The sequence below is a fragment of the Salarias fasciatus genome, chromosome 10 (assembly GCF_902148845.1).
Source record: "Salarias fasciatus chromosome 10, fSalaFa1.1, whole genome shotgun sequence".
Lineage (NCBI taxonomy): Eukaryota > Metazoa > Chordata > Actinopteri > Blenniiformes > Blenniidae > Salarias > Salarias fasciatus.
The window spans coordinates 21,472,891-21,497,813 of NC_043754.1; the positions used below are offsets into that span (position 1 = coordinate 21,472,891).

General features: G+C 44.6%; 3 protein-coding genes across 4 annotated transcripts; 2 read left to right on the forward strand and 1 right to left on the reverse strand.

The window, feature by feature from the left end:
* The first annotated feature begins 767 nt into the window (after positions 1-767).
* ccdc15 (coiled-coil domain containing 15) lies at positions 768-5,369 on the forward strand. Its single transcript, XM_030101134.1, has 10 exons — positions 768-1,127; positions 1,697-1,846; positions 2,073-2,192; positions 2,849-2,965; positions 3,075-3,155; positions 3,977-4,096; positions 4,197-4,300; positions 4,383-4,577; positions 4,665-4,813; positions 4,878-5,369. Exons 1-10 carry the CDS (start codon positions 954-956, stop codon positions 4,925-4,927), a joined length of 1,260 nt encoding a protein of 419 aa, XP_029956994.1. The 5' UTR covers positions 768-953; the 3' UTR covers positions 4,928-5,369.
* Positions 5,370-5,971: 602 nt separating this feature from the next.
* Positions 5,972-13,887, forward strand: slc37a2 (solute carrier family 37 member 2). 2 transcript variants are annotated; one of them, XM_030101436.1, is made up of 19 exons: positions 5,972-6,233; positions 6,350-6,460; positions 7,513-7,594; positions 7,919-8,009; positions 8,574-8,652; positions 8,720-8,855; positions 9,649-9,725; positions 10,231-10,397; positions 10,495-10,532; positions 10,622-10,771; positions 10,848-10,938; positions 11,029-11,091; positions 11,195-11,280; positions 12,222-12,270; positions 12,610-12,683; positions 12,766-12,844; positions 13,152-13,249; positions 13,361-13,425; positions 13,642-13,887. In XM_030101436.1, exons 2-19 carry the CDS (start codon positions 6,402-6,404, stop codon positions 13,655-13,657), a joined length of 1,500 nt encoding a protein of 499 aa, XP_029957296.1. In that variant the 5' UTR covers positions 5,972-6,233; positions 6,350-6,401; the 3' UTR covers positions 13,658-13,887. The 2 variants fall into 2 exon arrangements, with proteins under 2 accessions (XP_029957296.1, XP_029957294.1); XM_030101434.1 differs by having other exon boundaries at positions 5,972-6,460.
* On the reverse strand, positions 13,879-23,631 carry pou2f3 (POU class 2 homeobox 3). Its single transcript, XM_030101437.1, has 13 exons — positions 23,495-23,631; positions 23,237-23,293; positions 20,746-20,774; positions 19,050-19,151; positions 18,791-18,896; positions 18,572-18,660; positions 17,419-17,595; positions 16,456-16,597; positions 16,026-16,159; positions 15,352-15,516; positions 15,195-15,237; positions 14,981-15,095; positions 13,879-14,889 (listed from the first exon to the last, which is right to left on the reverse strand). The coding sequence occupies exons 2-13, from the start codon at positions 23,283-23,285 to the stop codon at positions 14,850-14,852; spliced, it is 1,191 nt and encodes a 396-aa protein (XP_029957297.1). The 5' UTR covers positions 23,286-23,293; positions 23,495-23,631; the 3' UTR covers positions 13,879-14,849.
* Between the last annotated feature and the right edge of the window lie 1,292 nt (positions 23,632-24,923).

The following is a 24,923-nucleotide window of genomic DNA, read 5'->3' on the forward strand; positions in this document are numbered from 1 at the left end:
CAACGCACACCTGGGCCGACTGATTCAGCATCTTCCCTCTTCTCCCCAGACCTGTGTTCAGGGTCCCATCCTCTTCACTGCTCTGTGTTTATCTCCTCCCCCTTGCCCGTGTTTGCTGTAGATACAACATCCCAGGAACTTTTTGAAACTCAATGAGCAGAACCAGAAGCAATCCATGCATTAAACCAGCATTTCTACTATATATGACATGTTATTTACAAAAATAGAAATCATTATAGGCCCAAAAGCCCTTCCCTGAGAAACAGCACTCTGGATGTCTTTCTATCTGAAATTGATTGAACATAACACACTGTTTTCTGTCCATGAGGACACTCAGTTAAAAAACAAAAACAAAAAACAAACAAAAAAAAAAACAGTTTATAAAACCATAGGCTGACATATTCAATACTTCAGGGTCAATGATATGAAAGACTTCATAGAAGTCTGGGAACACAGCCCCTACCAAGAATTTCTTATCAAGTTGTTTGAACCATTTATCAGTGCTTTGTCGGTAGAATGGCCTGATTTCTAGTCACGCTGTTGACCTGAGTTCATATCTTTCTTTTTTTTTAAAGAGTTACAGATTTTCTGAAACACAATTCCCTGTTTTATTTATTATCATTAGTCTTTTGTTGTATTTTCGTCGTTTCCTTTGTGGTGTCAGTGGTGTGTTCTGTCAGTTCTCTTATCGGCCTGCAGGGGGCGACTCGCCACCGGCGCACTGCTTGTTTCACCCCAGATAAACTAAAGAAGAAGAATCATTCAAAACAAGCCGCAGATCTTTAACTCGGTGCAGCTTTTTTTTCTTTGAATATTATCTAAATAAATGAATTAAGAATAAATTACAGTCGATGTAGCAGCTGGGTCCGTAGGCAGAGACGGACTCTCTGCTTCGTGCCGTATTTAGAGCTTCAGCTTTCATTTAGCGACACTTTCCGTCAGCGGGTCCTCCGATGACTTCCTCCCGGGTGAAAGCTTCAGTCCACCGGGTTAAAGAGCCCCGGCACCCACCCCCCAGACCCAGACCCAGATCCAGATCCAGCAGGGTGCTAGCTGATCGGAACCCGGCGGTGGCGGCGGTGGGAGCCTGGGTGGAGGAAGGAGCAGACTTCCTGCAGCACCCGACCGTGAGTTTGGTGTTCGGTGCTCATAGAGACGCTGTTGTTGTGGTTGTCAGGGCTGTGAACGGTCTCTGTCTGCAGGGAATCTCAGAGAAGAACGGCAGCAAAGTCATGAGAAACTATAAAATGCTGCATCACAGTTGCATTAAATATTCAAGATGAACCCCTGAACAATAACCACAAGCAATCATATTGACTGGAAACAGTGATAATAATAGTACACATGTGATAAACGAACACAAAGACATCAAAATGAGTTCTTTATTAGTTTAAATGATCAGAGATGCTAAACAGTTGTATAAACTGTAATTAATGTTCAACAATTTGGAGTAAAATTAATGAAACTATATGTACCTGACCAAAAAGTATGAATATGACAGATTATAAAGATTTGACATGATTAGGATCCACATTTAAAGAAGTACATTATTTCACTAGCTTGGCTCAACTTTGTACACCCAGTGCAGTTACAATGTCAACGTAAGATGAATAAAAAAGTGTTGAGAATCAGAACCATATGAAAATGAGACGACTATAATCAAGCAAAATCACATAAATGTCTTGTGTCACTTCAGGTCATGGCGTTGGAAACTGAGAAGCTCCTGGAAGAGAAGAGAAGAGAAAACGAAGAAAGTCTTCAGCGGTTTCAGAATGGCGTGCGTCACCGTTTGGCACAACGAGCCCGAGTCTGCAGTGAGACCCAGCCTCTTCTGAGAGATCGAGCGGTACATAAACTCTGTTTTGAATGACTGCGATGTTACTGATGATCTTTTCAGTCCGACTGCAGCAGGCACTCAACACACTGATCAATAAAGAGTTGTCAGTGTTATTTTCCACTCTGTGTATTATTTGTGATATTTATCTTTGCAGCATTTGGCCACTGCTGAAAAAGTATTTACAATAATTGTCATTGTGTCATCCTTTTTTTTTTTTTTTTTTTTTTGGGTTCAGGCAACTCCAGACAGGCGAACTCCGCAGTCGCGGTTTGAGGTGTGGACACACTCCGAGTCTGCTGCTGAGGCGCTGACGTCTGCTGCACATCCGAGGATGAAGGAGAGGAACCCTCAGGAGGTGAGAGGGATTAAGTTTGAACACCAAAGTTGACCGTACCTCCTCATTATCCCGCACCGGGGTCACATAACTTCAGAACAAACGTCCCATGGAAAGAAGTCTGGCAGAATCTGTTCCTCAATTTTCAAAAATGCTCATCATGACTCATTTTTACAGGTTTGGTTTGAGGTAATAACCCTATTTTAAAACCCCGGCTTTGAATTTTCCCTCCACCCATCCTGATGATGCCGTTCTAAACTGAACTTTTGCTTCTAATTGCTTTTCTATCAAACGGTGTTTCCAAGAGGTGTTCTCTAAATAATTAATAATGACGATGGAGTCTGACTTTTTTTTTCTCAGATCGTTGGTTTAACTTTAGTGTGACAGGAAGTGGATGAATCAGAACTAGATGACCTTTACAATGAGGACTTCGGAGTCACTGTGTGAATCGAATGTGACACTTGGGTTCTTGGATGTCATTTCTGCTATCAAATGGTTCGGCTTCTCGTTTCTATCTAAATGTTTCTGCCATTTAACAGATGGGATCTTCAAGACTTGAGCAGGAGTTGTGCTTCTTGGGTCGATGAGCCTCGAGTGCAAAAGATATTTCTGTCTCAATGATTTTGCTGTTTCCATGAGTGAGTGTGAGTAACTGACGGTGCCGTTTCTTTTTCCAGTCCGCTGCAGGCATGAGGCAGGTCCGACTCAGACTGGCGGCCCGTCGAGTGATGCCGCACGAGGACGCGGCGTCAAACCTTCCTGGAGGAGAGTGGCGCGTCACTCCCACCCAGCATGTGAGTGTCTGCGTCTCTGCTTCCTCCTGAAATACACTTCCTGGACGTGTGTGTGTGTGTGTTGCGTATGGAGGTTATGCTTTAATACATCTCGCTCTGCACCCAACAGAAAACTGAGGAGGAAGATGATGATGATGGTGATGATGATGTTCTCTTCAGTCCACATGTCTGTCCTCTTGTTCAGCAGAAGGTGAATGAAGCCCCAGCATGCAGAAGCACTTCTATGTTTCATTTAATCTGTTTTATCTGAGTTTAGTCACAGGCGGGGATGAATTCTTATAAATATCTTATTAATGATTCATGCACTGCAATATGCAGTGTCATTATTATTTGACTTCAGAAGATTAACACATATTGTCTGGATCATAAAGAATGAAGGCCGGGTTGAGGACGCTGCAGTCCGCTCATAAGCTCCCAGGGGTCAAAGTTTAAGAACATGTTATTGCCGGGGTGAAAGTGGGTCAGGTTGTGTCGTAAAACACAGTTTACGGTGTTGCCTTTGGCGTCTTCCATGTGATCACTGTCCTCATGACAGGAGCGCTGTGCAGGAAGTAAATAGTAAATATATCCCCAGAGCTTCCACATCCCTCCGCTCCGTGATTCACGACATGCTCAGGCTGCTAAAGAGGAACAGTTTATCGCCCAGCTCCGACCGACGAATATCTCACAGCAGTTCCTGATGAGCAGCTCGTCATACAGCTTCCCCGTACAAACCGTCGACTGCATTCACCTCCCAGCAAGACAATAAACTTGATTGTTCTCAGCCACTCGTCCACAGGACCCTGAAGTGCACAGATTTATCCTTTAAAGTTCAGCAGAGCCTCGGTGTTTTCCCCAAGCTTCCAAGCAGTGCTGCGATTCTTTAGTCAAACTGTTCCTATCTTTTCATCCATGACCCGTTCTAATATCTCACAAGTTATGTTCTTGTTGTTCAGATGCTATTTATTCTAAAATCCTAGTGCATATAAGCTAAAAGGAGCTGAGATAAGCCGTCCTTTCTCGTGTCTTCAGGCAAGTGGATACTCAGTGTGGGAAACTGAAACATCACAGCCTGCTGGGGGTTTGAGGTCCGGCCCTGCTGTCCCCCCGGTCCTGTGGCCACTGACTGGCCAAGAGGAGCTGAAGAGACAGGTAGACACACACACACACACACACACACACGGCTCTGACGCTCTCTGGCCGGAGCGCCGTCAGGCCGCCCCTCACTGACCCCCCCGTCATGCGCCCCCAGCGCCAGGCTCAGTTCCTGAAGCACCGCCGGCTGGTCATGACCTCCGAGAGGGAGCAAGTGAAGGAAAACAAGCAGCAGAGGAAACACCTGCAGCGAACGGCAAGGTGATTCTCTTTCCGTCAAAGGTTCACGTCTGGTTTTCACACCTTCAGAATGTAGAGAGCAATGAGCCCCGTCTCTCTGAAGGATCAAAGCAGAGAAGGAGCGGGACCGGCTGGCGGAGGAGCGGCGTCTGGAAGCAGCTCGGCTGCTGGACGAGGCCCGACAGCGGCTGCAGGAGAGAGAGCTGCTGGTTCTGGAGCGCCTGAGGCTGGAGGAGGAGGAGCGAGCGCAGGAGCTGCAGAGGAGGAAGAGACAGGAGAAAGGAAAAGTCGCTACAAGGTGATCAGTTTATGTAAAGCCCTAATGGAGAGAGGTGTGGCTGTGCCCTGGTGAAGCTGACATGTGGACGGTCTGCTCTGTGTGCAGGTTTGTGGAGGCTCTGAGGGCTCGGATGAAGGAGCGGCTGTCTCACAGCGGGCTGGAGCTGCCTCCTCTCTGCTGCTGCGCCTCCTCTTTCTGGGACTCCCACCCCGACACCTGCGCCAACAACTGTGTCTTCCACAACAATCCCAGAGGTAGAAACACACACAGACGCACGGACGTGAACGTTAAAGACAGTAACGCTTGTGTCTCCCGCAGCGTACGCCCAGGCGCTGCATTCAACGCTGGTGAGTTTGGAATTACAGTGAAGGAAACGGACGAGCCGCGGCGGAGACTGCTGGATGGAAAACAAACTGTTTATTCCCAGCATCTCTCAAGCCCTGATTCAAATGAAATTTCTCCTCTACTGCACACAAAAGTAGACAATTTTAATAAAATACTTTTTTCTGGCACCACTCTTCCATCATCAGGATTTTTTGTTTGTATTTTAAATTGATTTTTTTTCCTATGATTGTATGTATTGTATTGTATGATGATTTTAAAATCAAATTTCATTTCTTTGAATAAATGTGAATGCTGGAGGTTTTGATTTTACTTGGGGTCTATCTGTCAATACACTCTTTTTAGTATTTCTGTTCGTCAGCTGATCAGTTTGCTATGATATTGTTTAAACTTTAACTGAAGGTTTGAAGGTTGATTTTGGTTCCTCAAGAGAAAATTGAAAATCTAAGCTGAGCCATAGCTCTTGACTTTTCCTTTAATGTTAGCGTGCTTTATGATCTTAATTAATTGCATAATACAACATTTAAGACAATATGAATACTTAATGATAGAAAATTAGTAAATATCTGTGTTATAGAGCTCCAACCAAAGATTTTTCAAACTGACTTTGTTCTCAGAAATGATTTGAACCTATGATGTAACAATAAACACAAAGACATGAACTGTGAAATATATTATTTAACTAGAAACACTGAATTGTTAATGTATGAAGGTCCCTGACAAGTGTGTGAACTTCCTACACAAACGTCCTTTTTTTTAAATTTTTTGTTTTTTTGTAGTAAATTTCAAAAGTGAGAGTCTGATAGAAGAATATACAGTATGTATAGTTTTCTAATGGTTATTGATCAGTCCGTTTTAAATTGAATTTGATAATTTGACGGTTGATCAAGAGTGGCTTCATGTGAAGTTATAGGACAACATAAGGGATTGCTTTTATGACATTTTGTTTTGTCGTTTCCTGTCTCTTGCTATTTTTAAGTAGTAAATATATATGCCAGAGGGGCGGGGCTCCGTGTCCTGAGCTGCCGCCTATGGGACGTTACGTGATGACGTCAGAGCGTCACGTAGCGTCGTCCCGGAGCGCTCGTCTGGAAAATCTTGTGGAACAACAAAACATCGGGCGAATATTTTTAATCCTTTCCTATCCATAACCGGCTCCTTATTGAGGTGTCTGCTCGGCGGGGGGGAGGCCGGCTCTTCTGGTCGCCGTATATAAAGTTCGAGGCTCATTATGGAGAACAGCGGGATGTTTCAGGACCCGGTTTCCCATCAAGAGACGGGATAGGACTCAGTTTAACGTCGAGCTTCGGCTTTGTCAACCCAGAAGAAAAGGTCCGGTTTAACTCGTTATTACACTCTTTACTACGAAGTCCGCCGGCGGGATATCGTGTAATACATCAGTATTTAGTTATGAACAGCTCGGTCGTGCCTGTTTTTACCGCTTGAAGGAAATGGCTTTGAGAAAGTGCTGAGTCGAGTTTAAAGACCTCATCGAGAATAATGAAGGCGCCTCTCGCTCCGGGCATCAGGCTCATCACCTCCTTCTCCAGAGACTCCTGGTGAGATTCCCTTATCTTCCTCGATCACTCTCTGTCTTATTGTTTCACTCTGTCCAACAGGCAGTCAACACAAAGACCCTGCTGGCAATGATTAGCTCTCAATCAGTGAGCTTATCGCAGTAACGCCAGTGTTATAATGCTGTTAGAGAGGAATCAGCCACCGGCTCTCTCATCCCTCTTCTCTGCTTTTAATTCTCCTTTATGGTGATCAAGCTCCTCCACAAATCCCGCTTAAAGCCTCCTCTGTTGTCCAAACAGATCTCACTGTCAGTATTTTAAGGAACTTGTCTAAACAAGAGGCTCCTTTCAGCCTTATTCCAGCCTCGCCCTGCAGGCTGCTTTCAGAATTCCTCTCCTTTAATAACTTGATATAACAGCTTGATAATCTGACTGTTTAATAGAAATAAAGTGGTTTAAACTGAGCTATTGATGAGGAGTTCAAAAGCAATCCTATACTACTCAGTCTGCAATTTCCACTAACCATTCCCTCACATTATGATTGTTAGTTTTTAAACCATCAGAAATGAAAGGGTCTGTTGTATTTAGCTGGCTGCAGCTCACACTTCTGTCATCAAGTTCCATCTGTTATTGACTATCCATAATCCAGCTATCTAATCAAACTTGACTGGTTGAAACTGGGAAAAACTGACTTGCTGTCCAGCTTGTTTTGTAATCAGCAAGGCAGCATGTATTATCTCCTTAAACCTGAGCAGTGGAAACTCATCTTACTGCATTTTTTAACACTTAAATGCAAATTCCACGACCACCGCTGTTTCAGTGTGTGGATACATGCTGCTGCTGCATATGGTATTTAATACTATTTCCAGTAGCCTTGTCAGGTTAATTGAAACTTTTTCACACAGCCCTGCTGTGTTTCTTGGGTGTGTGTGACAGAAAGATCACATGATGTTTAAGAAACTTTACAGTGCATAGAGCCTGATTGAAGAATGAACATTTAAGCAGGTTATGAAGCAGTTATCAGACCTGTTATGCCCTTTATCTTTTTACAGTGGAAATATTTCAATATTGACACCATGTCTTGGTTCTTGCAGGTACCGAGGTTTCATTCTCTTTCTGACCTTCCTCTTCTACACTGCCTACCATCTGTCACGCAAACCCATCAGCATCGTGAAGGTGAGCGAGACGGCTGCAGTCCTGCAGACACGCAGCAGGACGGCTGGTTCGGCACGATCGAGTCCTGCAGGTTTCTGCAGAGCGCGTAGCAAGTCAAGCTCTCGTTACGCCTCGCTGTTTGTGACTCTTAATATTTGCACTGTGATGTAACTGTGAGCCCTGTGACTGACCCACAGCGGTTCAGCAGCACCATTATTATAACGCCAGCAGAGAAATGGCCTCAGATTCCATCATAACAGCTGACGGTCTGCTCTCTGTTGCTTTCAGCCGAGCCTTTTGTTGAAGTAAGTCTCTTAACTCTCTTCTCTTCTGCTTTTCTCTCAGAGCGAGCTGCACAGAAACTGTTCCACCGTCATCCGACCGGCCAACCTGAACATAACCAACAATGTCACCTGGTGCGACTGGCAGCCCTTCGGTACGGAGATAATACAGAATGGTCGCGTTCATAGAACATGTAGGATTCATCACAGGCACCGATGAAGGAGAGTAAATCAACAAATAGCAGATTAAAGCAGTTAAAATAATATCTTGAATTACTAGGACTCATTAGTTCAAGCCTCCAGTGGAAATGTGATCAAATAAAGAGTTCAGACCATCAAAGAACAAAGGAAGTAGAGGAAGCTAATGTTAAAACTAAATCTAAAAGCTCATGAATATGTTTGGAATACAGGAAAAACTCAGTTCTGAGAATATCTGAGTAGCAGATTACAGATGAAGAGGAAAGAGAAAGTAGTGTGAAATAAGAGTACCTGTCTGACCTGCTGTGTGCATAAAGAGCAGAAAGTAGGTCGGCTGGCTCAGCAGTTCGTGGAGATAATGTGTTTCAGGTTTGGTTATCAGTGTTGAACATTGGAGACAAACGGCTCGGCTTCCTGGAGTCCCGGCCATGAAATTAAACGTCTGTTTCTAACATCCGTCTGCTAGTTAAATGCGATCTCATTTTCTAAATACTGATGTTGAATCTGCGTTCCCTCCGCAGATCAGGACAACTACCAGACGTTGTTCGGGGTGCTGGACAACTCCTTCCTGGTGGCCTACGCCATCGGCATGTTTTTCAGGTCCGTCTGCTCGCCGTTAGCTCCTCTCCTCGGGTTTTCAGAGGGATTCACTGTAATTTCTCCTCAGTGGGATATTTGGGGAGCGCCTGTCCCTGCGGTACTACCTGAGCTTCGGGATGGTGATGAGTGGATTGTTCACTTCACTGTTCGGACTGGGGTTTTACTGGAACATCCACTCGCTGGGGTATTACGCCTTCGTCCAGGTAAACAGAGACCTCGAGCACTTAGCTACTTTTCTTTACAGTCGTTGTGTTGTCAAGATAAAATGTGCATCAAAACTGAGGCCGAAACAACATTTAAAGCTCCCACTTCTGAGAGAAATCTGGAAACGGATCTTTTTTTGCTGACTGAAGAAACACTGTGTGCATGACTTCCAGTGTCTGTCTGCACACAGCAGCAGCATCATTGTTTCACTTCTGGTTTTCTCAGGGTTTCTGATCAGTCTGAACCATAATTACATGTCAGACAAGCAGGATCTGAGTGTTTATACTTATCTCAAATCATATTGTCTTATTCTAGTTTAGAGGAGATGAAAAAAAAAAGCAAGTTCATCCAATTAGAGGTCAAAATTCTGATGATTTCCTTTCAGGTGTTGAGAAAATGTGAGGTGGACGGTGATTCACAGTTCCTAAATGTTCGATCATGACCTCTGGAGTATCACTGTCCCTGTTTTTCAGGACCTAATCAGTCATTCCTCGCTGCTGTTTTTGACAGTAATTATCCAGATTTCTCTGAAAGCAGAGTCAAGGGGAAGTCCGCCGTTTGTCTTTTGATCTTAAATAACTTGAGAAAACAGAATCTGTGATTTCTGTGGCTCAGCACAGACCTCACTCACCACTTCTGCTTTAAAGCAGAGATCTCACGGCGGCCTCACTCCGACCAGTCACATGACCCTGCCGCTCTGATCTCCCCTCACACGCTCCGTGGGGCCGTCATGCGGTGAACTGAACGCTGACCGAGTCCTCCCTCTGTTGGCCCCTCCCCCCTCCTCCACAGATCATGAACGGGCTCATGCAGACCACCGGGTGGCCCGCCGTGGTGGCGTGCGTCGGAAACTGGTTCGGAAAGGGGAAGTGAGTATGGGAGCGCGGCCCCGCTCTGAGCCGGCTGTGCCAGAGGCGTTCAGAGCTTTATAAATACACTCATCTGCTCCTACACTAACTCAACAACGAAAAAAAAAAAAAAAGCCTGCTCACAGCTCGTCAGATTAGCAGTGGCTGCTGAACATACAGTCACATGCCTGTTCCTCCAGTTCCTCCCTGCTTCGGCCACAGGCACACTCACTCACAGATTCCAGGAAGTCAGCTGAAACGTTCGCATGTGAGGCCTGATCAATAGAAGAGTTCAGAGTGTCTGTTTGTGTCCGTTCGTATTGGAAAAGATCCGTCTCAGGTTTGTGTGGTAATTTCAGAGATTACAGGGAAAGGATGACAGAAATACAGCAGCTCTGCTCTCTTCTGAGCTGAATGCAATCAAGCCAATAATGTAATAAAGTGGATTTTTCATGAGTTTACTTGAAACGAAACCCCTCAGTGTGTGGCGAAGCGAGCCGACCGCCTGGTGTGTTTGGCTCCCCAGGCGCGGCTTCATCATGGGGGTGTGGAACTCCCACACCTCGGTGGGAAACATCCTGGGCTCGCTCATCGCCGGAGCCTTCGTGTCCTCGTCCTGGGGTCTGTCCTTCATCGTCCCCGGAATCATCATCGCCTCCACCGGCGTGCTTTGCTTCTTCTTCCTGGTTGAGAGTACGTCTTGGTTTTTTTTAAAAATTTTTTCCTCACATGTAGATTAATCAGCGACGTCCTGAAGTCAGAGTGAAACCTTTTCTCCTCTCGTACTCAGAACCCGAGGACGTGAACTGCACCACTCCTCAGCACCATGTGAGTTAAAGCCGGAGCGCCCGTCCGTCCCCGGCACCCCCCCCAAACGACGGCGCGACGTGAGCTCCTGTGTGTGGTTTGTGTGTCAGAGCGAACCGGAGAACCGCGAGACGGAGCCTCTGCTGCAGAACTCGTCCAGCTCGGAGGGGCTCATCAACGGCGCCATCAGCGGCGAGCCGCAGGAGGTCACGGAGGAGCACAGCAAGGCCATCAGCTTCTGCGGGGCGCTCAGTATTCCTGTGAGTCCAAACCTGAGTGTGGCGAAGGTTCTGAGGCGCCGAAGGCGCGGTAACGCCGTCTCCTCTCCTCTGGCAGGGCGTGGTGGAGTTCTCTCTCTGCCTGCTGTTCGCCAAACTGGTCAGCTACACTTTCCTCTACTGGCTCCCGCTCTACATCTCCAACGTCGGTCAGTGGGCACACACACATGCACACACACGCACGCCGCGCGGCTTCAACCACGCAGAGCTGTGTTTTTATTCCATTTTTCCACTTCCAGCACATTTCGACGCCAAAGAAGCCGGAGACATGTCGACTCTGTTCGATGTTGGAGGAATTCTGGGTGAGTTATCGACGACCGATATTCCGTCATTCTGTCTCACCTGCTGTCCCTGCTCTGCTCTGACTGTGTGTGTGTGTGTGTGTGTGTGTGTGTGTGTGTCCAGGAGGCGTCATCGCGGGCCTCATTTCAGACTACACCGGGGGCAGAGCCACCACCTGCTGCGTCATGCTGATCTTCGCCGCCCCGATGGTGAGCGCCGTCCAGTCCGTGTCCCCGGCGTGAATACCAAACCGTCCGCCGTCCGTCCATCGTTCACATTAAACTCACTCAAAAGGATCTTTCTGAGAAGGTTATAAAACAAAAAGTGTATTCATGGGTATTAATTACCTTTGCTCTGGAAAAGTTTTTTTTTTTTTTTTTTCAATTTTATTTTTTCAAAATTTCACACATTTTTAAAACAGAAACAGTAACAACAAAGAACCAGAGGTGTACACAACAATACAGGAGATCATACAAATTCGGGTCTCTTAGGTAAAACATACATTAACCATTTTGTCCATACTTTATTAAACTTATTCAACTGGAGTTTCTTATGAAATGTTATTCGTTCCATTACAAATATTGAATAGATAACATCATGCCAGTCATTCAGGTCAGGGCAAACACAATTTAGCCATTTCTTAGTGATTGCTTTTCGAGCTGCTAAACTCAGTATGCCAAACAGATGTCTAGTCTCCTTTTGCATATCAGTGGAATGTAAACATCCAAATAGTAACTCATCCCAATGTAGTGAGTGTAAGTTTAATATGGATTTTATCTCTATTTGAACCAACTTCCAAAAAGTCCAGAACAAATGGTGTTGTTTTACATCATGTGCACCACAATGTCTGCTCTGGAAAAGTTTTTAATGCACGAGCATGTCTGAAACGACACGGTGTTTGTTGTTTGACTGATTTTAAGGTACTGATTTAAAAGCAAAATCATGCAAATGCATTAATATATGCAGAAATATTAAATTTAGACATTAATGCTGACTGAAAACCATGTCTGTATTCCTGCTCATGTGGATAATCACAACATTTAATGTTACTTTTTCCCTCTAAACCTGTTCTCAAAACCTTCAGGAGTTTATTTCACAGTCAGATGTCAAATTCCTTCTGATTTAACGCGTCTTTCCTTTCCGGTTGCAGCTTTTCCTCTACAACGCTTTTGGACAGAGGAGTCTGGCTACAACAATTGGTGAGAACCTTCACTATTTATCATGTTGACACAGCAGACCGCCCTGACACAGCTCCACACACGTTTCTCCATCACTGACTTCATCGATCGATCCGCTAACTGTTAGAAAAGTCTTGAAAAACGTCTCATATGTCTGATTCTGTCATTATCCGACCCGAAAATGTGTGTTTTTGAGCTAAAATCTGGAAATCTGTGAGTTAATGACGGGATTAGAGGAGATTATTGATGGATTATCACACGCTTGCTTCATGGCGCTGAAATCAGATCGATGAGGCCGAGTATCGACGGGCTGCTTCGCTGTGAGGATTAACCCTTCGCCGCCCTCTCTTTGACGCGCAGGCATGCTGCTCGTGTGCGGCAGCCTGGTGAACGGACCCTACGCCCTCATCACCACCGCCGTCTCTGCTGACCTGGTGAGGCCAGAGGCATCATGGGAGATTTGACAGGGGAGACGAAAGAGGTCCGGCCTCCTCACGTGTGCATGTTTCACCATAGGGAACGCACGAGAGCCTGAGAGGAAACTCCAGAGCGCTGTCGACAGTCACAGCCATTATTGACGGCACTGGATCAATAGGTGCGTATCGGCCGGGGTGACCTTTGACCTACATCTCTTCTTTTAATACTGACTTCTTAAACGTGCAGCTCAGCTCGGCTCCATATGATGGATTTCAGCCCGTTTCCATGAATTCTTTTTAGTTGGGGTTTCTCACTTAGAAAGCATAAAGGTCAGCGCCTGAGCTTTTCCCAGCTGTTGCGGAGGCGTCAGGACTCTCATCCGACTGGATCAGAACATTCATGACGATCTCAGGAGTTAAAGCAGCGGCTCCCTCCTGGCCGGAGCGCCGTGTTGACTCCGGCGCCGCTGTGCTCTCTGTCTGCAGGCGCTGCGTTGGGTCCTCTGTTCGCCGGCTTGATTTCTCCCACCGGCTGGAACAACGTCTTCTACATGCTCATCTCCGCGGACATCCTGGCCTGCCTGGTCAGCAGCTTCATCTCTTCCTCTCCACAGTCTGCAAGATCACTCAGTCGACGGTCGGGGAGGTTTTTTTTAACGACTCTGCTTGTTTTTATTTTGTTATTTTTTTTCCAGTTTCTGCTGAGACTCGTTTACAAGGAGGTGCGAGGTTGGTGTGGACACGTCCCTCGAGCCAGACGGTGAGGATCAACACCGCAATATTCACATCAGTTCATGGCCAATACATTAAGTAGGATTCACTCTTCCGGCACAAAGGCTTATTTATCATGCTTGTTTTTAATCTGCGAGAAAAACAGATGTCTTTAATCCAATCTGTGATTTTCTTTCCTGTACGTAAGAAATAAACGACCAAACCTCGCAGCCTGAAATAAAAACAAACTTCCTTTCCATTGCAGGTTCAAGGAAATCTGAAGTACAACGGACTGAAGTCGCCTGGAGGCGGCGTGGAAGTGGCCTTAGCAACATACTGGAAGCCCAGCCAACCGCTGGAGTTTAAAAAAAGCACAACTTGAAGCCTTTTTATTGTAAATCACAGATCAGAGATGTCTACAAAGAGACAGGGTCCATGTTTTTTACTATAAATAATCTTATCATTCTGACAGTTTTAATATTCCTTTATCAATAAAATCAGTGAACTGGGATTTTTCTCCTTTTATTTGTTTTTTTACAAGTGACCAGGAGGCAGTTTCAGACACCAGCTTGATTCTGATAAAAAAATAAATACATCAATTAAAACAAACTTTAGAGCCACACTCAGAACTAATCTGGAGTTTTGTGTATTGAAACAGTCGAAATAAACAACTAATTACTATTTAAAGACAGCTTTAAAACTGTTCTAACATCACACTGCATGGAGTCAGATCAGAATAACTTTAGTAAAAATTAATTTTAATAATTTAATAGTAATTTCTACTCTACAGTGGGAATTCATGGATTCAGAACTCTTAGAAGGAATGAAAAACACTGAAATTGTGGTTAAAAGGAAAAAAAGGGACTTTTAAAGGGACCGTGTGTAGAACTCCACACCAGCAGGGGGCAGTGTTGCTTGTTACATCAACTCCCAGACAGAGCAAAGACAAAGGATTCAATGACTTTCATTAAAAGCACAATTTTACTTTTTATTCCAAAAGGTACCTGCTGTAAAGTGAAAAAAAGAAATAATTTTTTTTTTATTAATCACAGCTAAACATTTCCATGAATTAAAGCAGGAAGTGAAGTGAAGAGAAGCAGGAAACTGGACCAACAGAAGCTCAGAAAAACAGATATCTACAAATTCTGTGTGGAAAATAGCAAAGCTCAAAGCAAACAGGCGTCAATACGTCACTTTAATATGAACATAAATACAAAGAATCGCAGCTAAAAATCATCAAAATGACCGAACTGAGCCTGAGTCCTTCAACGGTCCGCTAATGGTCGAAGGTTAAACCTGAGGGTGTTGGTGTTTGAGTGTTTGCAGCAGAATAAACAGTCAGGAGGCGTTGGAAGCGTGCGGCAGTTCTCTGCCCCCTTCTGGCTCCCTCCCTGGTCTGTAGTTCGACCCCCATTGGGGATGGATCTCAACGCCGCGTCTCCTCAAACTGAACGGGCCAACAGTTCTGGTCGATCAGTGATGATACGCCGCGGAATTCCAGCGGTACCAGGGCCTGGAAGAAGAGACGTACGGGAATCGTTCACGCCATACCAACACACGTACGGAGAAAACAGTTTGACAGGACAGACGTGAGCGTCTCCCACCCCGCAGAGCTGTAGGTCGCCGGGTTGACCTGAGGCGTGAGCGGCGCCGAGGCCGCCGACAGGCTGTTGGGAGACGCTTCACGGCTCACGCTGTTTGGGGACGAACTGGACGAAACTGGAGGGAAAAAAAGAAAAAAAGAAAATCGCAAACAATCAGTGGATCAAACTGACTAGTGTGAGTGATGATCAGGTTGGAGGACAGTGAAAGACTCACCTCCACCTGAGGCCAGAGGACTGTATGACCTGGAGGCTGAAGGCTGAAACAGAGTCACATGAGGGCTTAGACACTCAGATCACATGAGAATGTGTGTGTGTGTGTGTGTGTGTGTGTGTGTGTGTGTGTGTGTGTGTGCGTGAGAGAGAGAGTCTACCATTCTGTTGTTGTAGCTGTGAGGTTTGACGGGCATTCCAGCCACGGGGCAGAAGATCCTCTTCTCCTTCTGGCGCCGGTTGCAGAACCAGACCCGGACCACCTCCTTCTCCATGGACAGCTGCTCCGAGATCAGGCTGATCTCCTCCGAGTTCGGCTTCGGGTTCTGAAAACACACCAGCTGCTTTATTGAGACGCTCACTCTCATTCAGTCATCTCTCTCTGGTAGTTTGGCATGTTGTTGGGTTTTTCTTTCTTTTTACACTCAAACTCCTGTATGTTTTTATTATCAGTTTAATTTTTTTTTTTTTTTGGCTATTTAGTGTCTTTTTCTAGTTATTTCCTTCTATTTGTGACTGTTTATCTCTTTGTTTTATTACTTTTTCAATGTTTCGTATCTTTTAGTGGGTTTTTTTCTTTGTAATTTTGTGCTCTGGATACTTTGCGCCTCTTTGTGTATTTTTGTGTGCTCTTGTGGTTAATTTGTGTGTCTACTCCATGCAGTTCTTTTTTTCTCACTGTTTCTGTGTGTTTTTTTTTAAAAGCTTTGTCGCCACATGGTGTTTTTGACCTTTTTGACCCTCCGGCCTCGTCGGTCTTGTGTTTTTTGACACTGTCAGAGTTTTAATCTAAAGGCTTATTTTGGGAACGGAGGGAATATTGACTCAGCCTCACATCGAGGAATCGTTTCTCCAGGGTGAGCTTGATGTTTGTTTCAATGCTCGTCCTCTTTTTCCGTTTGCGTCCGTATCCTTCCAGCAGCGGCGGCAGAGAAGTTGAGTTTGTCATGGAGTCAGCCGGCGAGTTTTCTGACACAACAACAAACACAACAATCAACAAGTTAAAAAAAAAACAAAACATCTGGGCTGTGATTTGTAAATCATCTTTTTCAATTGATAAAGAATTATGAGGTGAGTTCTTCTACTTTGGTGTTTTACCCACAATAACTCATTTCAGACCCATTTCTATGTGCTGGCGCCCTCTTGTGGAACTTAATGAAAACAACTGCTGTTAAATGAAAGTAAAGTCTTTTTAAAAGATAGAGTTTTGTAGTAGATTCCAGAATGAGTGGCACTGGCTTCAGACTGTAGTGGCTGGGTTGTACCTGCGTCGCTGAGCCATTTCTCCAGCAGAGGCTTGAGTTTGCACATGTTCTTAAAGCTGAGGTTCAGCGCCTCAAACCGAGAGATGGTCGTTTGGCTGAAGTCGTTCCCGTACAGTTTCCCCATGGCGAGCCCCACGTCTCCCTGTAAAGAACAAAACAAAACTCTCACTATTTCATGTTGAATAGAAAGCAGATGCTCTAGACATGTTTGGTTTTGCATCTTGTTGCAGCTTTTTGTAGTTTGTTGCAGTGACCTGCAGTTTTTTGTGTTGGACTGGAGGGCGCTGCAGTGTGTTGCTGTGCTGCAGTTTGTCACAGTGTTGTAGTGTGTTGCAGCTTGTTTTAGTTTTTTTTCAGCGTGCTGGGGCTTTTTGCAGAGTGTTCCATCTTTTTGAAGCTTTTTGCCGTGTGCTGCATCTTCTTGTAGCTTGTTGCACCTTTTGGTAGTGTTCTGCACCTTTTTGCAGTGTGTTGCATGTTTTTGCAGTGTTGCACCTTTTTGCAAGGTGTTGCAGCTTTTTGCAACTTTGTTGCAGTGTGTTTCAGCATGTTGAAGTTTGTTGCAGTGTGTTGCACCTTTTCGTAGCCTTTTGCAGTGTGTTGCAGCTTGTTGCAACTTGTTGCTTTTTTTGTAATGTTGTAGCTTTTTGACAGAATGCTGCATGTTTTTGTAGCATGTTGCAACATGTTGTAGATATTTGTAGTGTGCTGCATCTTTTTGTAGCTTGTTGCATTGTGTTGCATTGTTTCGCAGTGTGTTGCAGCGTGTTGCAGCTCATCACCTGGTCATCCAGTTGCTGTGTTGTGTCTGAGGTTTGCTGATCTGGACTAATCTAACTTTGCAACTGTAAGACTGGTAAGACTACTTTTCCACATCACCTTTCCAACGACTGACTGATAAATCCTTTGTCTCTTCCACCTCCTGATTCCACCCAAACCCTCTAAATGTGAGGCGGTGGTTACCTGGGTGAAGCCCAGCTTGATGCGTCTTTGTTTGAAGGCCTTGGCGAACTGCTCCAGCTCCTCCAGGTCGCTGGGCTCGTCCTGCGGCTGCACCGACATGTGTTTGGGCATCTGCAGGTGGGACATGTCCATGTGCGTCTCCATCGAAGGTCCCGCCAGACCCGAGCGGCTCATGGCCTGCAGTGGAGGAGGTCACCATGATGGATGCACAGGACTCAGTGAACACGTTTCACAGCTACAGATACATTTCTGCACCCTGACTGTTTCATCTGCAGATATCAATAAAACTGGAGGGATCCGATCTGAGGCGGAGCGCACCACGGACTGTCTGGAAGTCCATTAAACAGATACACACATTCACATTCATGCCTGCGGGCGATTCAGAGCAGCCTCTAACCTCAGCTGCAAGTTTTCTGACTGCAGCAGGAAACTGGAGCACCTGGGGAAAAACCCACTCCATAAAACCGAGAGGAAACAAACTCTCCACAGAAACGGCTTCAAGGCTGATGACGCTCAACCTAAATAAAAAATTGTCATCTCACTTTTAGCTTGTTTTTAAGACATAAAGAGGAAAATGCACTAATGCAGGCTGAGACACGTTTTATTTTAGTCATTTAGAGTCAAATGCTTCCTTAAAAGACAACATTAACCTCAATATATTCACACCTAAACCTCAGCTAAAGTTAACTGCAGTACATTTGTTAACCAAATGGGCTTCAATTGTTTTCTTTTCACAAGAAGAGAAACATGAACGAGGTCGATTTTTAAAAAAAATCTTGTTTGCTGTGTTTAATCATTTGCAGGTCTAAATACTCACAGATGTTGCTGCAACCAATAATGTAATAATTTGGGCCATTTTGAATGTAATTAGGCCAATAATGTAATAAAATACTTAAGTGTTTTTACAGTCAGCACTGAGAGAGTGCTTCCATAAATGAATGTGATGACTGTGTGATTGATTTCACCCATTTTTGATAAGAAAACTTCACAAAACCTGCAAAAAAAGTTAGTTTTTCATTTGTGTCATTATATCATTGTAATAATGTAATAACTTCTTTCACACTATTCTATTATGGGCTTTTTTTCCATTAAAAGAAAGCCTAAATGGACATTGTGGGTGACGGCTGAGTGCTGGAGGAGTGGGCGGAGCTACCTGGGGCGTCAGAGCCAGGCCAGGCTGATGGGGAAGCAGGCTGGTCTGAGTCTGGCTGGGCAGAGACAGCAGGTTCTGCTGCAGGAGGGCTGCCAACGGAAAGCAGGGCCGTCAGCAGTCTGTCTGGCTCTGTGTGTGTGTGTGTGTGTGTGTGTGTGTGTGTGTGTGTGTGTGTGTGTGTGTGTGTGTGTGTGTGTGTATGTGTGTGAGAGACTCCACCCTGGTGGCTGGAGGGGCTCTGGGAGAGCAGGAAGGAGGAGGGGGACGTCAGGTGGGACGGAGGCATCAGGACCAGCTGCTGCATGGGGTGGAGGGACGTGAGCTCCTGGCGGTGGGGGGGGGGGGGGAAGGGGCTACGGTTAAGAACACATCATGCTTCACCTTCACATTTCAGAATTCACCACGTCACCCGATTTTCAAACTCCATCAGACAGGACGATTCAGAAGTGTGTGTTTGATTGTGAAGTAGCAGCCTCACCCCGGTCAGCTGACCCCCGTGCAGCGGAGGGCTCTGCGTCAGGTGACATGTCTTCAGCGTGGTGACTGAGTGAGGCGAGTCGTGGACGTCCTCCGTCTTTATCTAAACAAATCAAACACACAGTGATGAAACACACACACACGCAAACACGCCGCCCTCTTCTTTCTGACTGCAGTGAACAATGAGAGATGATGAGTGACACTGTCTGGACAGAATCTGAGTCACGGCACACACACTCACACACACACACACACACACACACACACACACACACACACACACACACACACACACACACACACAGGTCATGAATGCTCGCTCCAGGACAAGTTCAGTCACTAAAGCCCCACACAAAGAGAAACAGGCCCTTTCATTACCTTTGGGCAAACCAGTATGCAAATATACCCCCCACCCCCCACCCCCAACCACCACCACCCCCCTCCGCCCCCCCCACTATCACCACTAACCCCTGAAAGCTGAAGCACTTCCTGAAAACACTCCGAATGTTCTCCTCTGCCAGACAGAATGTTTGAAGAAGAGTCCAAATAGCTGCAAACTGTTTGGTTTGCTGTTATTGACAGGCGGGGGCCGAGCCGGGAGTTTGTCCTCGGGACGCTAACAGTCACGGGATGTGGACTTTCTCTGTAGCTCCAGGACGTCCAGGTTCACTTCCAGCTCCAGGAGCGTAGCATTTTCCCACAACGTCAAACCAACAAATGATTAACCTTCCTGATGAGTCTCGGCTGAAAAACATCTGGAATCCAGCTTTTACTTGAGAAAATTAAGGAAAAAATCCTGAGAGGTGTGTGTTTTATGTAGTTTTATCCCCTCTGGCCTCTCGAAACCAGGGATGGGTTTGCCTTTTCTTTAAAGCTGTGGTCTTAAGCCTGAACGAAGATTAGTCAAATCAGTCAGTTGACGTTTCATAAGAAGAACCATTAATGCCTGCGACTGTGAAAGGATCAGCGAACGACTGCTGACTGCAGGCCCAGGGGCACAAACAGGCTGGCAGCGGGTCATAAATTACCAGAGGAGACATGGGAAAGACCACAAAGAAACAGAAAACAACTGCAAACGCAATCATTCACAGAAAAACAACCGTGAAAGGGTTCAAAACGTCGAGAAAGACAGAGAAATTTACTCCAAACAACCTCTGTGAGACACAGAATGAGACACAATACCATAAAAACAATCAAAAAACGACTAAAATTACTGAAGAAAAGAAAAAGCTGAATGTGAGACACAAAACTTCACCAACATGATCACCGTGTCTTGATAAAATCAAGAGAAGAATCTCATCAATGACTCCTGGAGGAGCTCACTCATTCACTCATTCACTCATTCACTCATTCAGCCACTCATTCATTCAGGGACATTAACAGAACACTGTGGATGAAATCACGCCCTCTCTTTCATTTGGATGAAGTCTGCATCCATCCACCCATTTCCATTTCAGCCATGTTTTCTAGAAACTACACTGACCCACATTACACACTCAGATCGTGAGTTTTAAATGTTTTTAGCCCAGAAGAAGAACAGAGTCACTGATAAAACAGCAGTCCTTTGACTCCCATCTAGTCTTCATAATGATAAAGATTAAAAGGTCCCACGGGCAAAAAAAAAACCTACAAAAAGCATTGAAACACAACTCTTTCTGACTTCTCTCAGTGGAAATTGTGTGTAAATAAACACTCACTTGTCGACTGAAGTCGATTCCGTTTCGCTCTGAGGATCAGAACAGAAAAAGAGAAACATGATTTTAGAAGGTTTTTGAAATCTTGAAGCTTCAGCTGCCATTTATTGCTACTCAGTCCACAATCTGCTCTGCGGTGTGCTGCAGAAATGTGCACGGAGATATATTCCTGTGTGTTAAAATGTTAAAGAATTCATGTTTGTCATTTCAGCAGAGCGAAAAACGTCAACAAGACAAACAATATTTTACAGTTAATTGAAAAAAACACACATCCAGTAGCTGTAGGATCAGATGTTAAAGCAGTTTAGATGCTTATTATAGGATTTTAAAAGCCATTTTGAAAGATTTTATCTACCAATAGTAGTTTTTCTGAATTTATTCTCCTAAATTTCCAGTAAACTGAATAATCTCAAAGTTTTACTTTTAATTAAATGAAATAAGCATTAGAAATTAATCTATTTCATCTTATTTTTTAATTCAATATCTATTTGCCAGTTTTGAGAAAACAGTTTGCACGAATAAATAATAAGTGCATCAATCCACATTTCCCAAGCATCTTTACAGTACCATGTTGTCAGTGTAAATGTTGGCCGTGCACGCCGCCTGCACTGCTGCCAACTGTTTGCACACAGATGTGTGTGTGTGTGTGTGTGTGTGTGTTTGTGTGTGTGTGTGTGTGTGTGTGTGTGTGTGTGTGTGTGTGTGTGTTTCTTTTTACGATGAGTCTTTTCAAGAAGAGTGGAGTGGGGAGGAAGAGCAGAGAGCAGAGGTGTGCTGGATAAGCTCGTCTCATTTGAATGTCAAATGAAGTGTTCTGGACTCCGTGAGTGTGTGACACACACACACACGATGCAAATGCCCTTAAACCCCCCCCCCCTCCCCTCCCCTCCCCACGCCACTGGCCCCCTCCCCCACGGCTCAGCCCGGTCAACAGCCCGAGCTTCCAGTATGGAAATAACCAAGACATGCAAATCAGCCGCGCGTCTCTGGAAACGACACAGAAAGTCACAAGTCCTCACAGTTCACTCTCCTGTCGCCCTCGAATCACACCAGCACGGGGGCAGTACGCACCGAACCACTCTCAGTCTGAGGAGGTCCTTCAGATGTCAAAAAGTCGATCCAGGCAGCTTTTAATTCAGGTAATTCCAGATATGGGATTTAATAGAGTAACTGTTCACTTTAGATTCATGTGGCATAAATAACTGATGTAGCAACAGGGATCATCTATCTGCAACACAGTAATTAAAGTTTGGAGGATTCACACTCAAACAAGAGGAGGGAATACAGCACCTTCCCAGAACTTTCCCAAACTTCTGCAAGAACGATGCATAAAGTAGCATTTCTTCTCTCTGCACTGACAGATACGACTGCAGTCGAGTCAAAAGCAGCAAAAGAGAAGGATCCCGACAAACCTTCCTTCCATCAGACTGAAACATTGAGTGATTCTTCTGCAGAACTAAAGGGAAAAGTGGTTAAAAAGCTTCCTGGTGCTCTCCATTCACTCTTTGTCAGGTGGATTTATTCATAACGTGTCGCATTCTTTGCACCATTCCCATCTTTTTGGAAATGTTGCTGCATGTTTGCTCCACATGAGCAGGGGTCAAAGTTCATCCAGACCAAATCTGGGACAGTTTTAGTGGAAGGATGCAAATGTTGACCCTGAAGCTGAGGAAAGTGGAAGAATGATCAAGCTGAATGAGTAAGAGTTGAATGTCTTTCTTGTAAAATGAAATGACGAACTGTTGAGTGTTTGAATAAAGACTGAGTACTTTTACATTTTGTATGAAATTTGTTGATTGATAATTCATTTTCTGGCATACATCTATTGGTTCTCTATCTCATGTTTAAGCATTTCTCCCAAAAAAGGGCAAGAATTTCCTCTGAAAGAAGAACTATTGAAACCATCAGCACATAACCTTAAATGTCCTCCACACACCTGATCACACCGTGACAGTTGAAAAACATGTTGATCAGTTTTCAGTCGAGCAAGAAAGATGCAGAGACTCTCACGCAGCTATTGTCTCCCAAAAAAAGAAAAGTTCCACTTTTTTCTGCCGCTGGTTCCTACTTCTGTTTTGTCACGTCTGTTTATGTCCTGAGCCCCGGGCGGCCGGCGTTTCTCAGCAAACAGCCTCAGGGGCGTTCTGGTACCACCACCAACTGCCAGCACACACCAGCACACCCCCACCCAACACACACACACACACACACACACACACACAGAATATAAGAATTTACCTGTACTGCATACACCTTTAAAAGGTTTAAAGCAAATTGTCCAACAAGTAAACAAACAATTTCCGCGCTTCATCACACTGTCACTGACAGATTCCTAAATCCTCTCAGATGAACCAGGTAAATTAAACATTTTCATCCATTCAAAATGACATCTGAGCTCTTCAAGTCCATAAATTAAAAAAAACAGTTAGAGGAACATCTGTCACATCTGTTGACCTGGCCTGTGCCGGGTGTGTGTGGGGTGAGATGGTCTTACCTGCCTGCTCACCCGGAGCCTCCGACTGCTCCACTGTGTCCGTGCTCATCTTAATATCTGCAATGATAAATATAGCTGATTTTCCTACAGGATTGCAACTTTACCAGGACAATGAAGCACTCAGGCCAGCCAGGAAAATGATCTTGAGTTTATTCTAATGTGCCCCCCCTCCCTCTTCCCACACCACCACACAAACCCCACTCGGAGCTCCTGTCATGCAGGACTCAGAGTCCAGCCCGGGATGGAGAAGAGACTCACCTCCAGGAAGAACCTTGACCGGCGGGCGTCTGTTTCCCCTGAATCCTCCTAAAAGGATGCAGGTGTTTGGGATGAAAACTTTGGAAATCCAAGAGAGCTCATCAGCATTTTAGAGAGTGGAGAAGCGTTCACCTGAGCAGAGCACCCTGCACGGCCTGATTTGCATATGACTCTGTATGTCCTATCCAGCCCCAGAGTGTTTGCATAAAACAACAATGAGCTTACTGCACATCTACAGTGTGTGTGTACGTATAGACGCGCGTCTGTCTGCGGACCTGCCTCTGTTGTTGTTGTTGTTCTCGGGGAAATAATTCTCTTTACACACTCACTTTATTGGTACTTACCTTCTCTGTAGGGGCAAAAAGCAAAGCCCTGTTTTAGGTGAAGGCATGTTTTGAGGTCAGGCTGTGGTGAGGGTGTGGCCAGGACTTCTGGATGAATGGGGATGAATGCAATGTCCAGTAACGACATTCAAACTGTCTGCGTGTGTCTCCACAGATGACAAAATCTGTTAGTGTTTTGAGAGGTAAGCATCTTATAAAAACTTGTCTTTACTGATTTTTTAAAATATTTAGGCATTTATTTTGACCTAATAAGTGTAACAGCTGGAGAGACATGCTGAGTTTTTTGTGTATGTCTCTAAATGTTGACCTTAACTTTTACATTTTGACAAATTTATGTCTTCTTTCAATAAATGATTATCGTCTGATGGAAGTGATCATTCAATCATTTTTTAACAATTCAACAACAAAAAGATCATTGTAACACATGGCTCATTTGTTTGTATCATATAAAAACTGAAGTCATAAAAATACAAAAACAAGCAAAATAATACAACAACGAGCCAGCTTACACTATTTTATTGTTCAAATCCCTTTCAATATTTGATTAATTTTATGCAAAAAAAAATCTGATTGCATTAAAAAAATTATTGAACAGTTGAACACACACAGCATGTATAATTCATCAATATCTGTTGCGCTAAAACCCAAAATCTGCAGCAGATTCTCCCCAGAGCTGAAGGATAGCAGTGTAGCATACAGCAATAAAAGATATTGATGCATTTCATCAGTCGTTCATGCATAATGTGAACCACTGGGGACCTATTACTGATCCCTGAGGCACCCCACAAGAAGCATATGTAAAAGACTGATTTATGTTTACCTATTTGTACAAATGTTTTCCCGTTTCTTAGCCAGCTGAAGCAAACTCCCTTTATCTCTGTTTTATAACTTATCTGACAACTTTTAGTGGACACTTCTGTCAAAAGCCTTCTTTTAGAAACAATAATTACTGATTTCTGTTACCTTCATGATGAACTTAAAATTCACCAGATTGAAAAGACACAAATGTTTCTTAGCAGATTAGGAATTCATTCAGTGTAGTCATTCAAGTCAGGAGCTTTATTTTTTACGTTTGAAACTCAACC

Bases quoted from the DNA above. Each gene is read 5' to 3' on its own strand.
- ccdc15 (XM_030101134.1), top strand. From the start codon at position 954: ATGACTTCCTCCCGGGTGAAAGCTTCAGTCCACCGGGTTAAAGAGCCC. The intron at 1,128-1,696 runs GTGAGTTTGGTG...GTGTCACTTCAG, and splicing joins ACTTCCTGCAGCACCCGACC to GTCATGGCGTTGGAAACTGA. The intron at 1,847-2,072 runs GTACATAAACTC...TTTTGGGTTCAG, and splicing joins CTCTTCTGAGAGATCGAGCG to GCAACTCCAGACAGGCGAAC.
- slc37a2 (XM_030101434.1), top strand. From the start codon at position 6,402: ATGAAGGCGCCTCTCGCTCCGGGCATCAGGCTCATCACCTCCTTCTCC. The intron at 10,533-10,621 runs GTGAGTTAAAGC...TTTGTGTGTCAG, and splicing joins GCACCACTCCTCAGCACCAT to AGCGAACCGGAGAACCGCGA. The intron at 11,281-12,221 runs GTGAGCGCCGTC...TTCCGGTTGCAG, and splicing joins TGATCTTCGCCGCCCCGATG to CTTTTCCTCTACAACGCTTT.
- pou2f3 (XM_030101437.1), bottom strand. From the start codon at position 23,285: ATGAGCACGGACACAGTGGAGCAGTCGGAGGCTCCGGGTGAGCAGGCA. The intron at 16,598-17,418 runs GTAACCACCGCC...TGTTCTTTACAG, and splicing joins TCAAGCTGGGCTTCACCCAG to GGAGACGTGGGGCTCGCCAT. The intron at 16,160-16,455 runs GTACAACCCAGC...TTGTTGTGTCAG, and splicing joins GAAATGGCTCAGCGACGCAG to AAAACTCGCCGGCTGACTCC.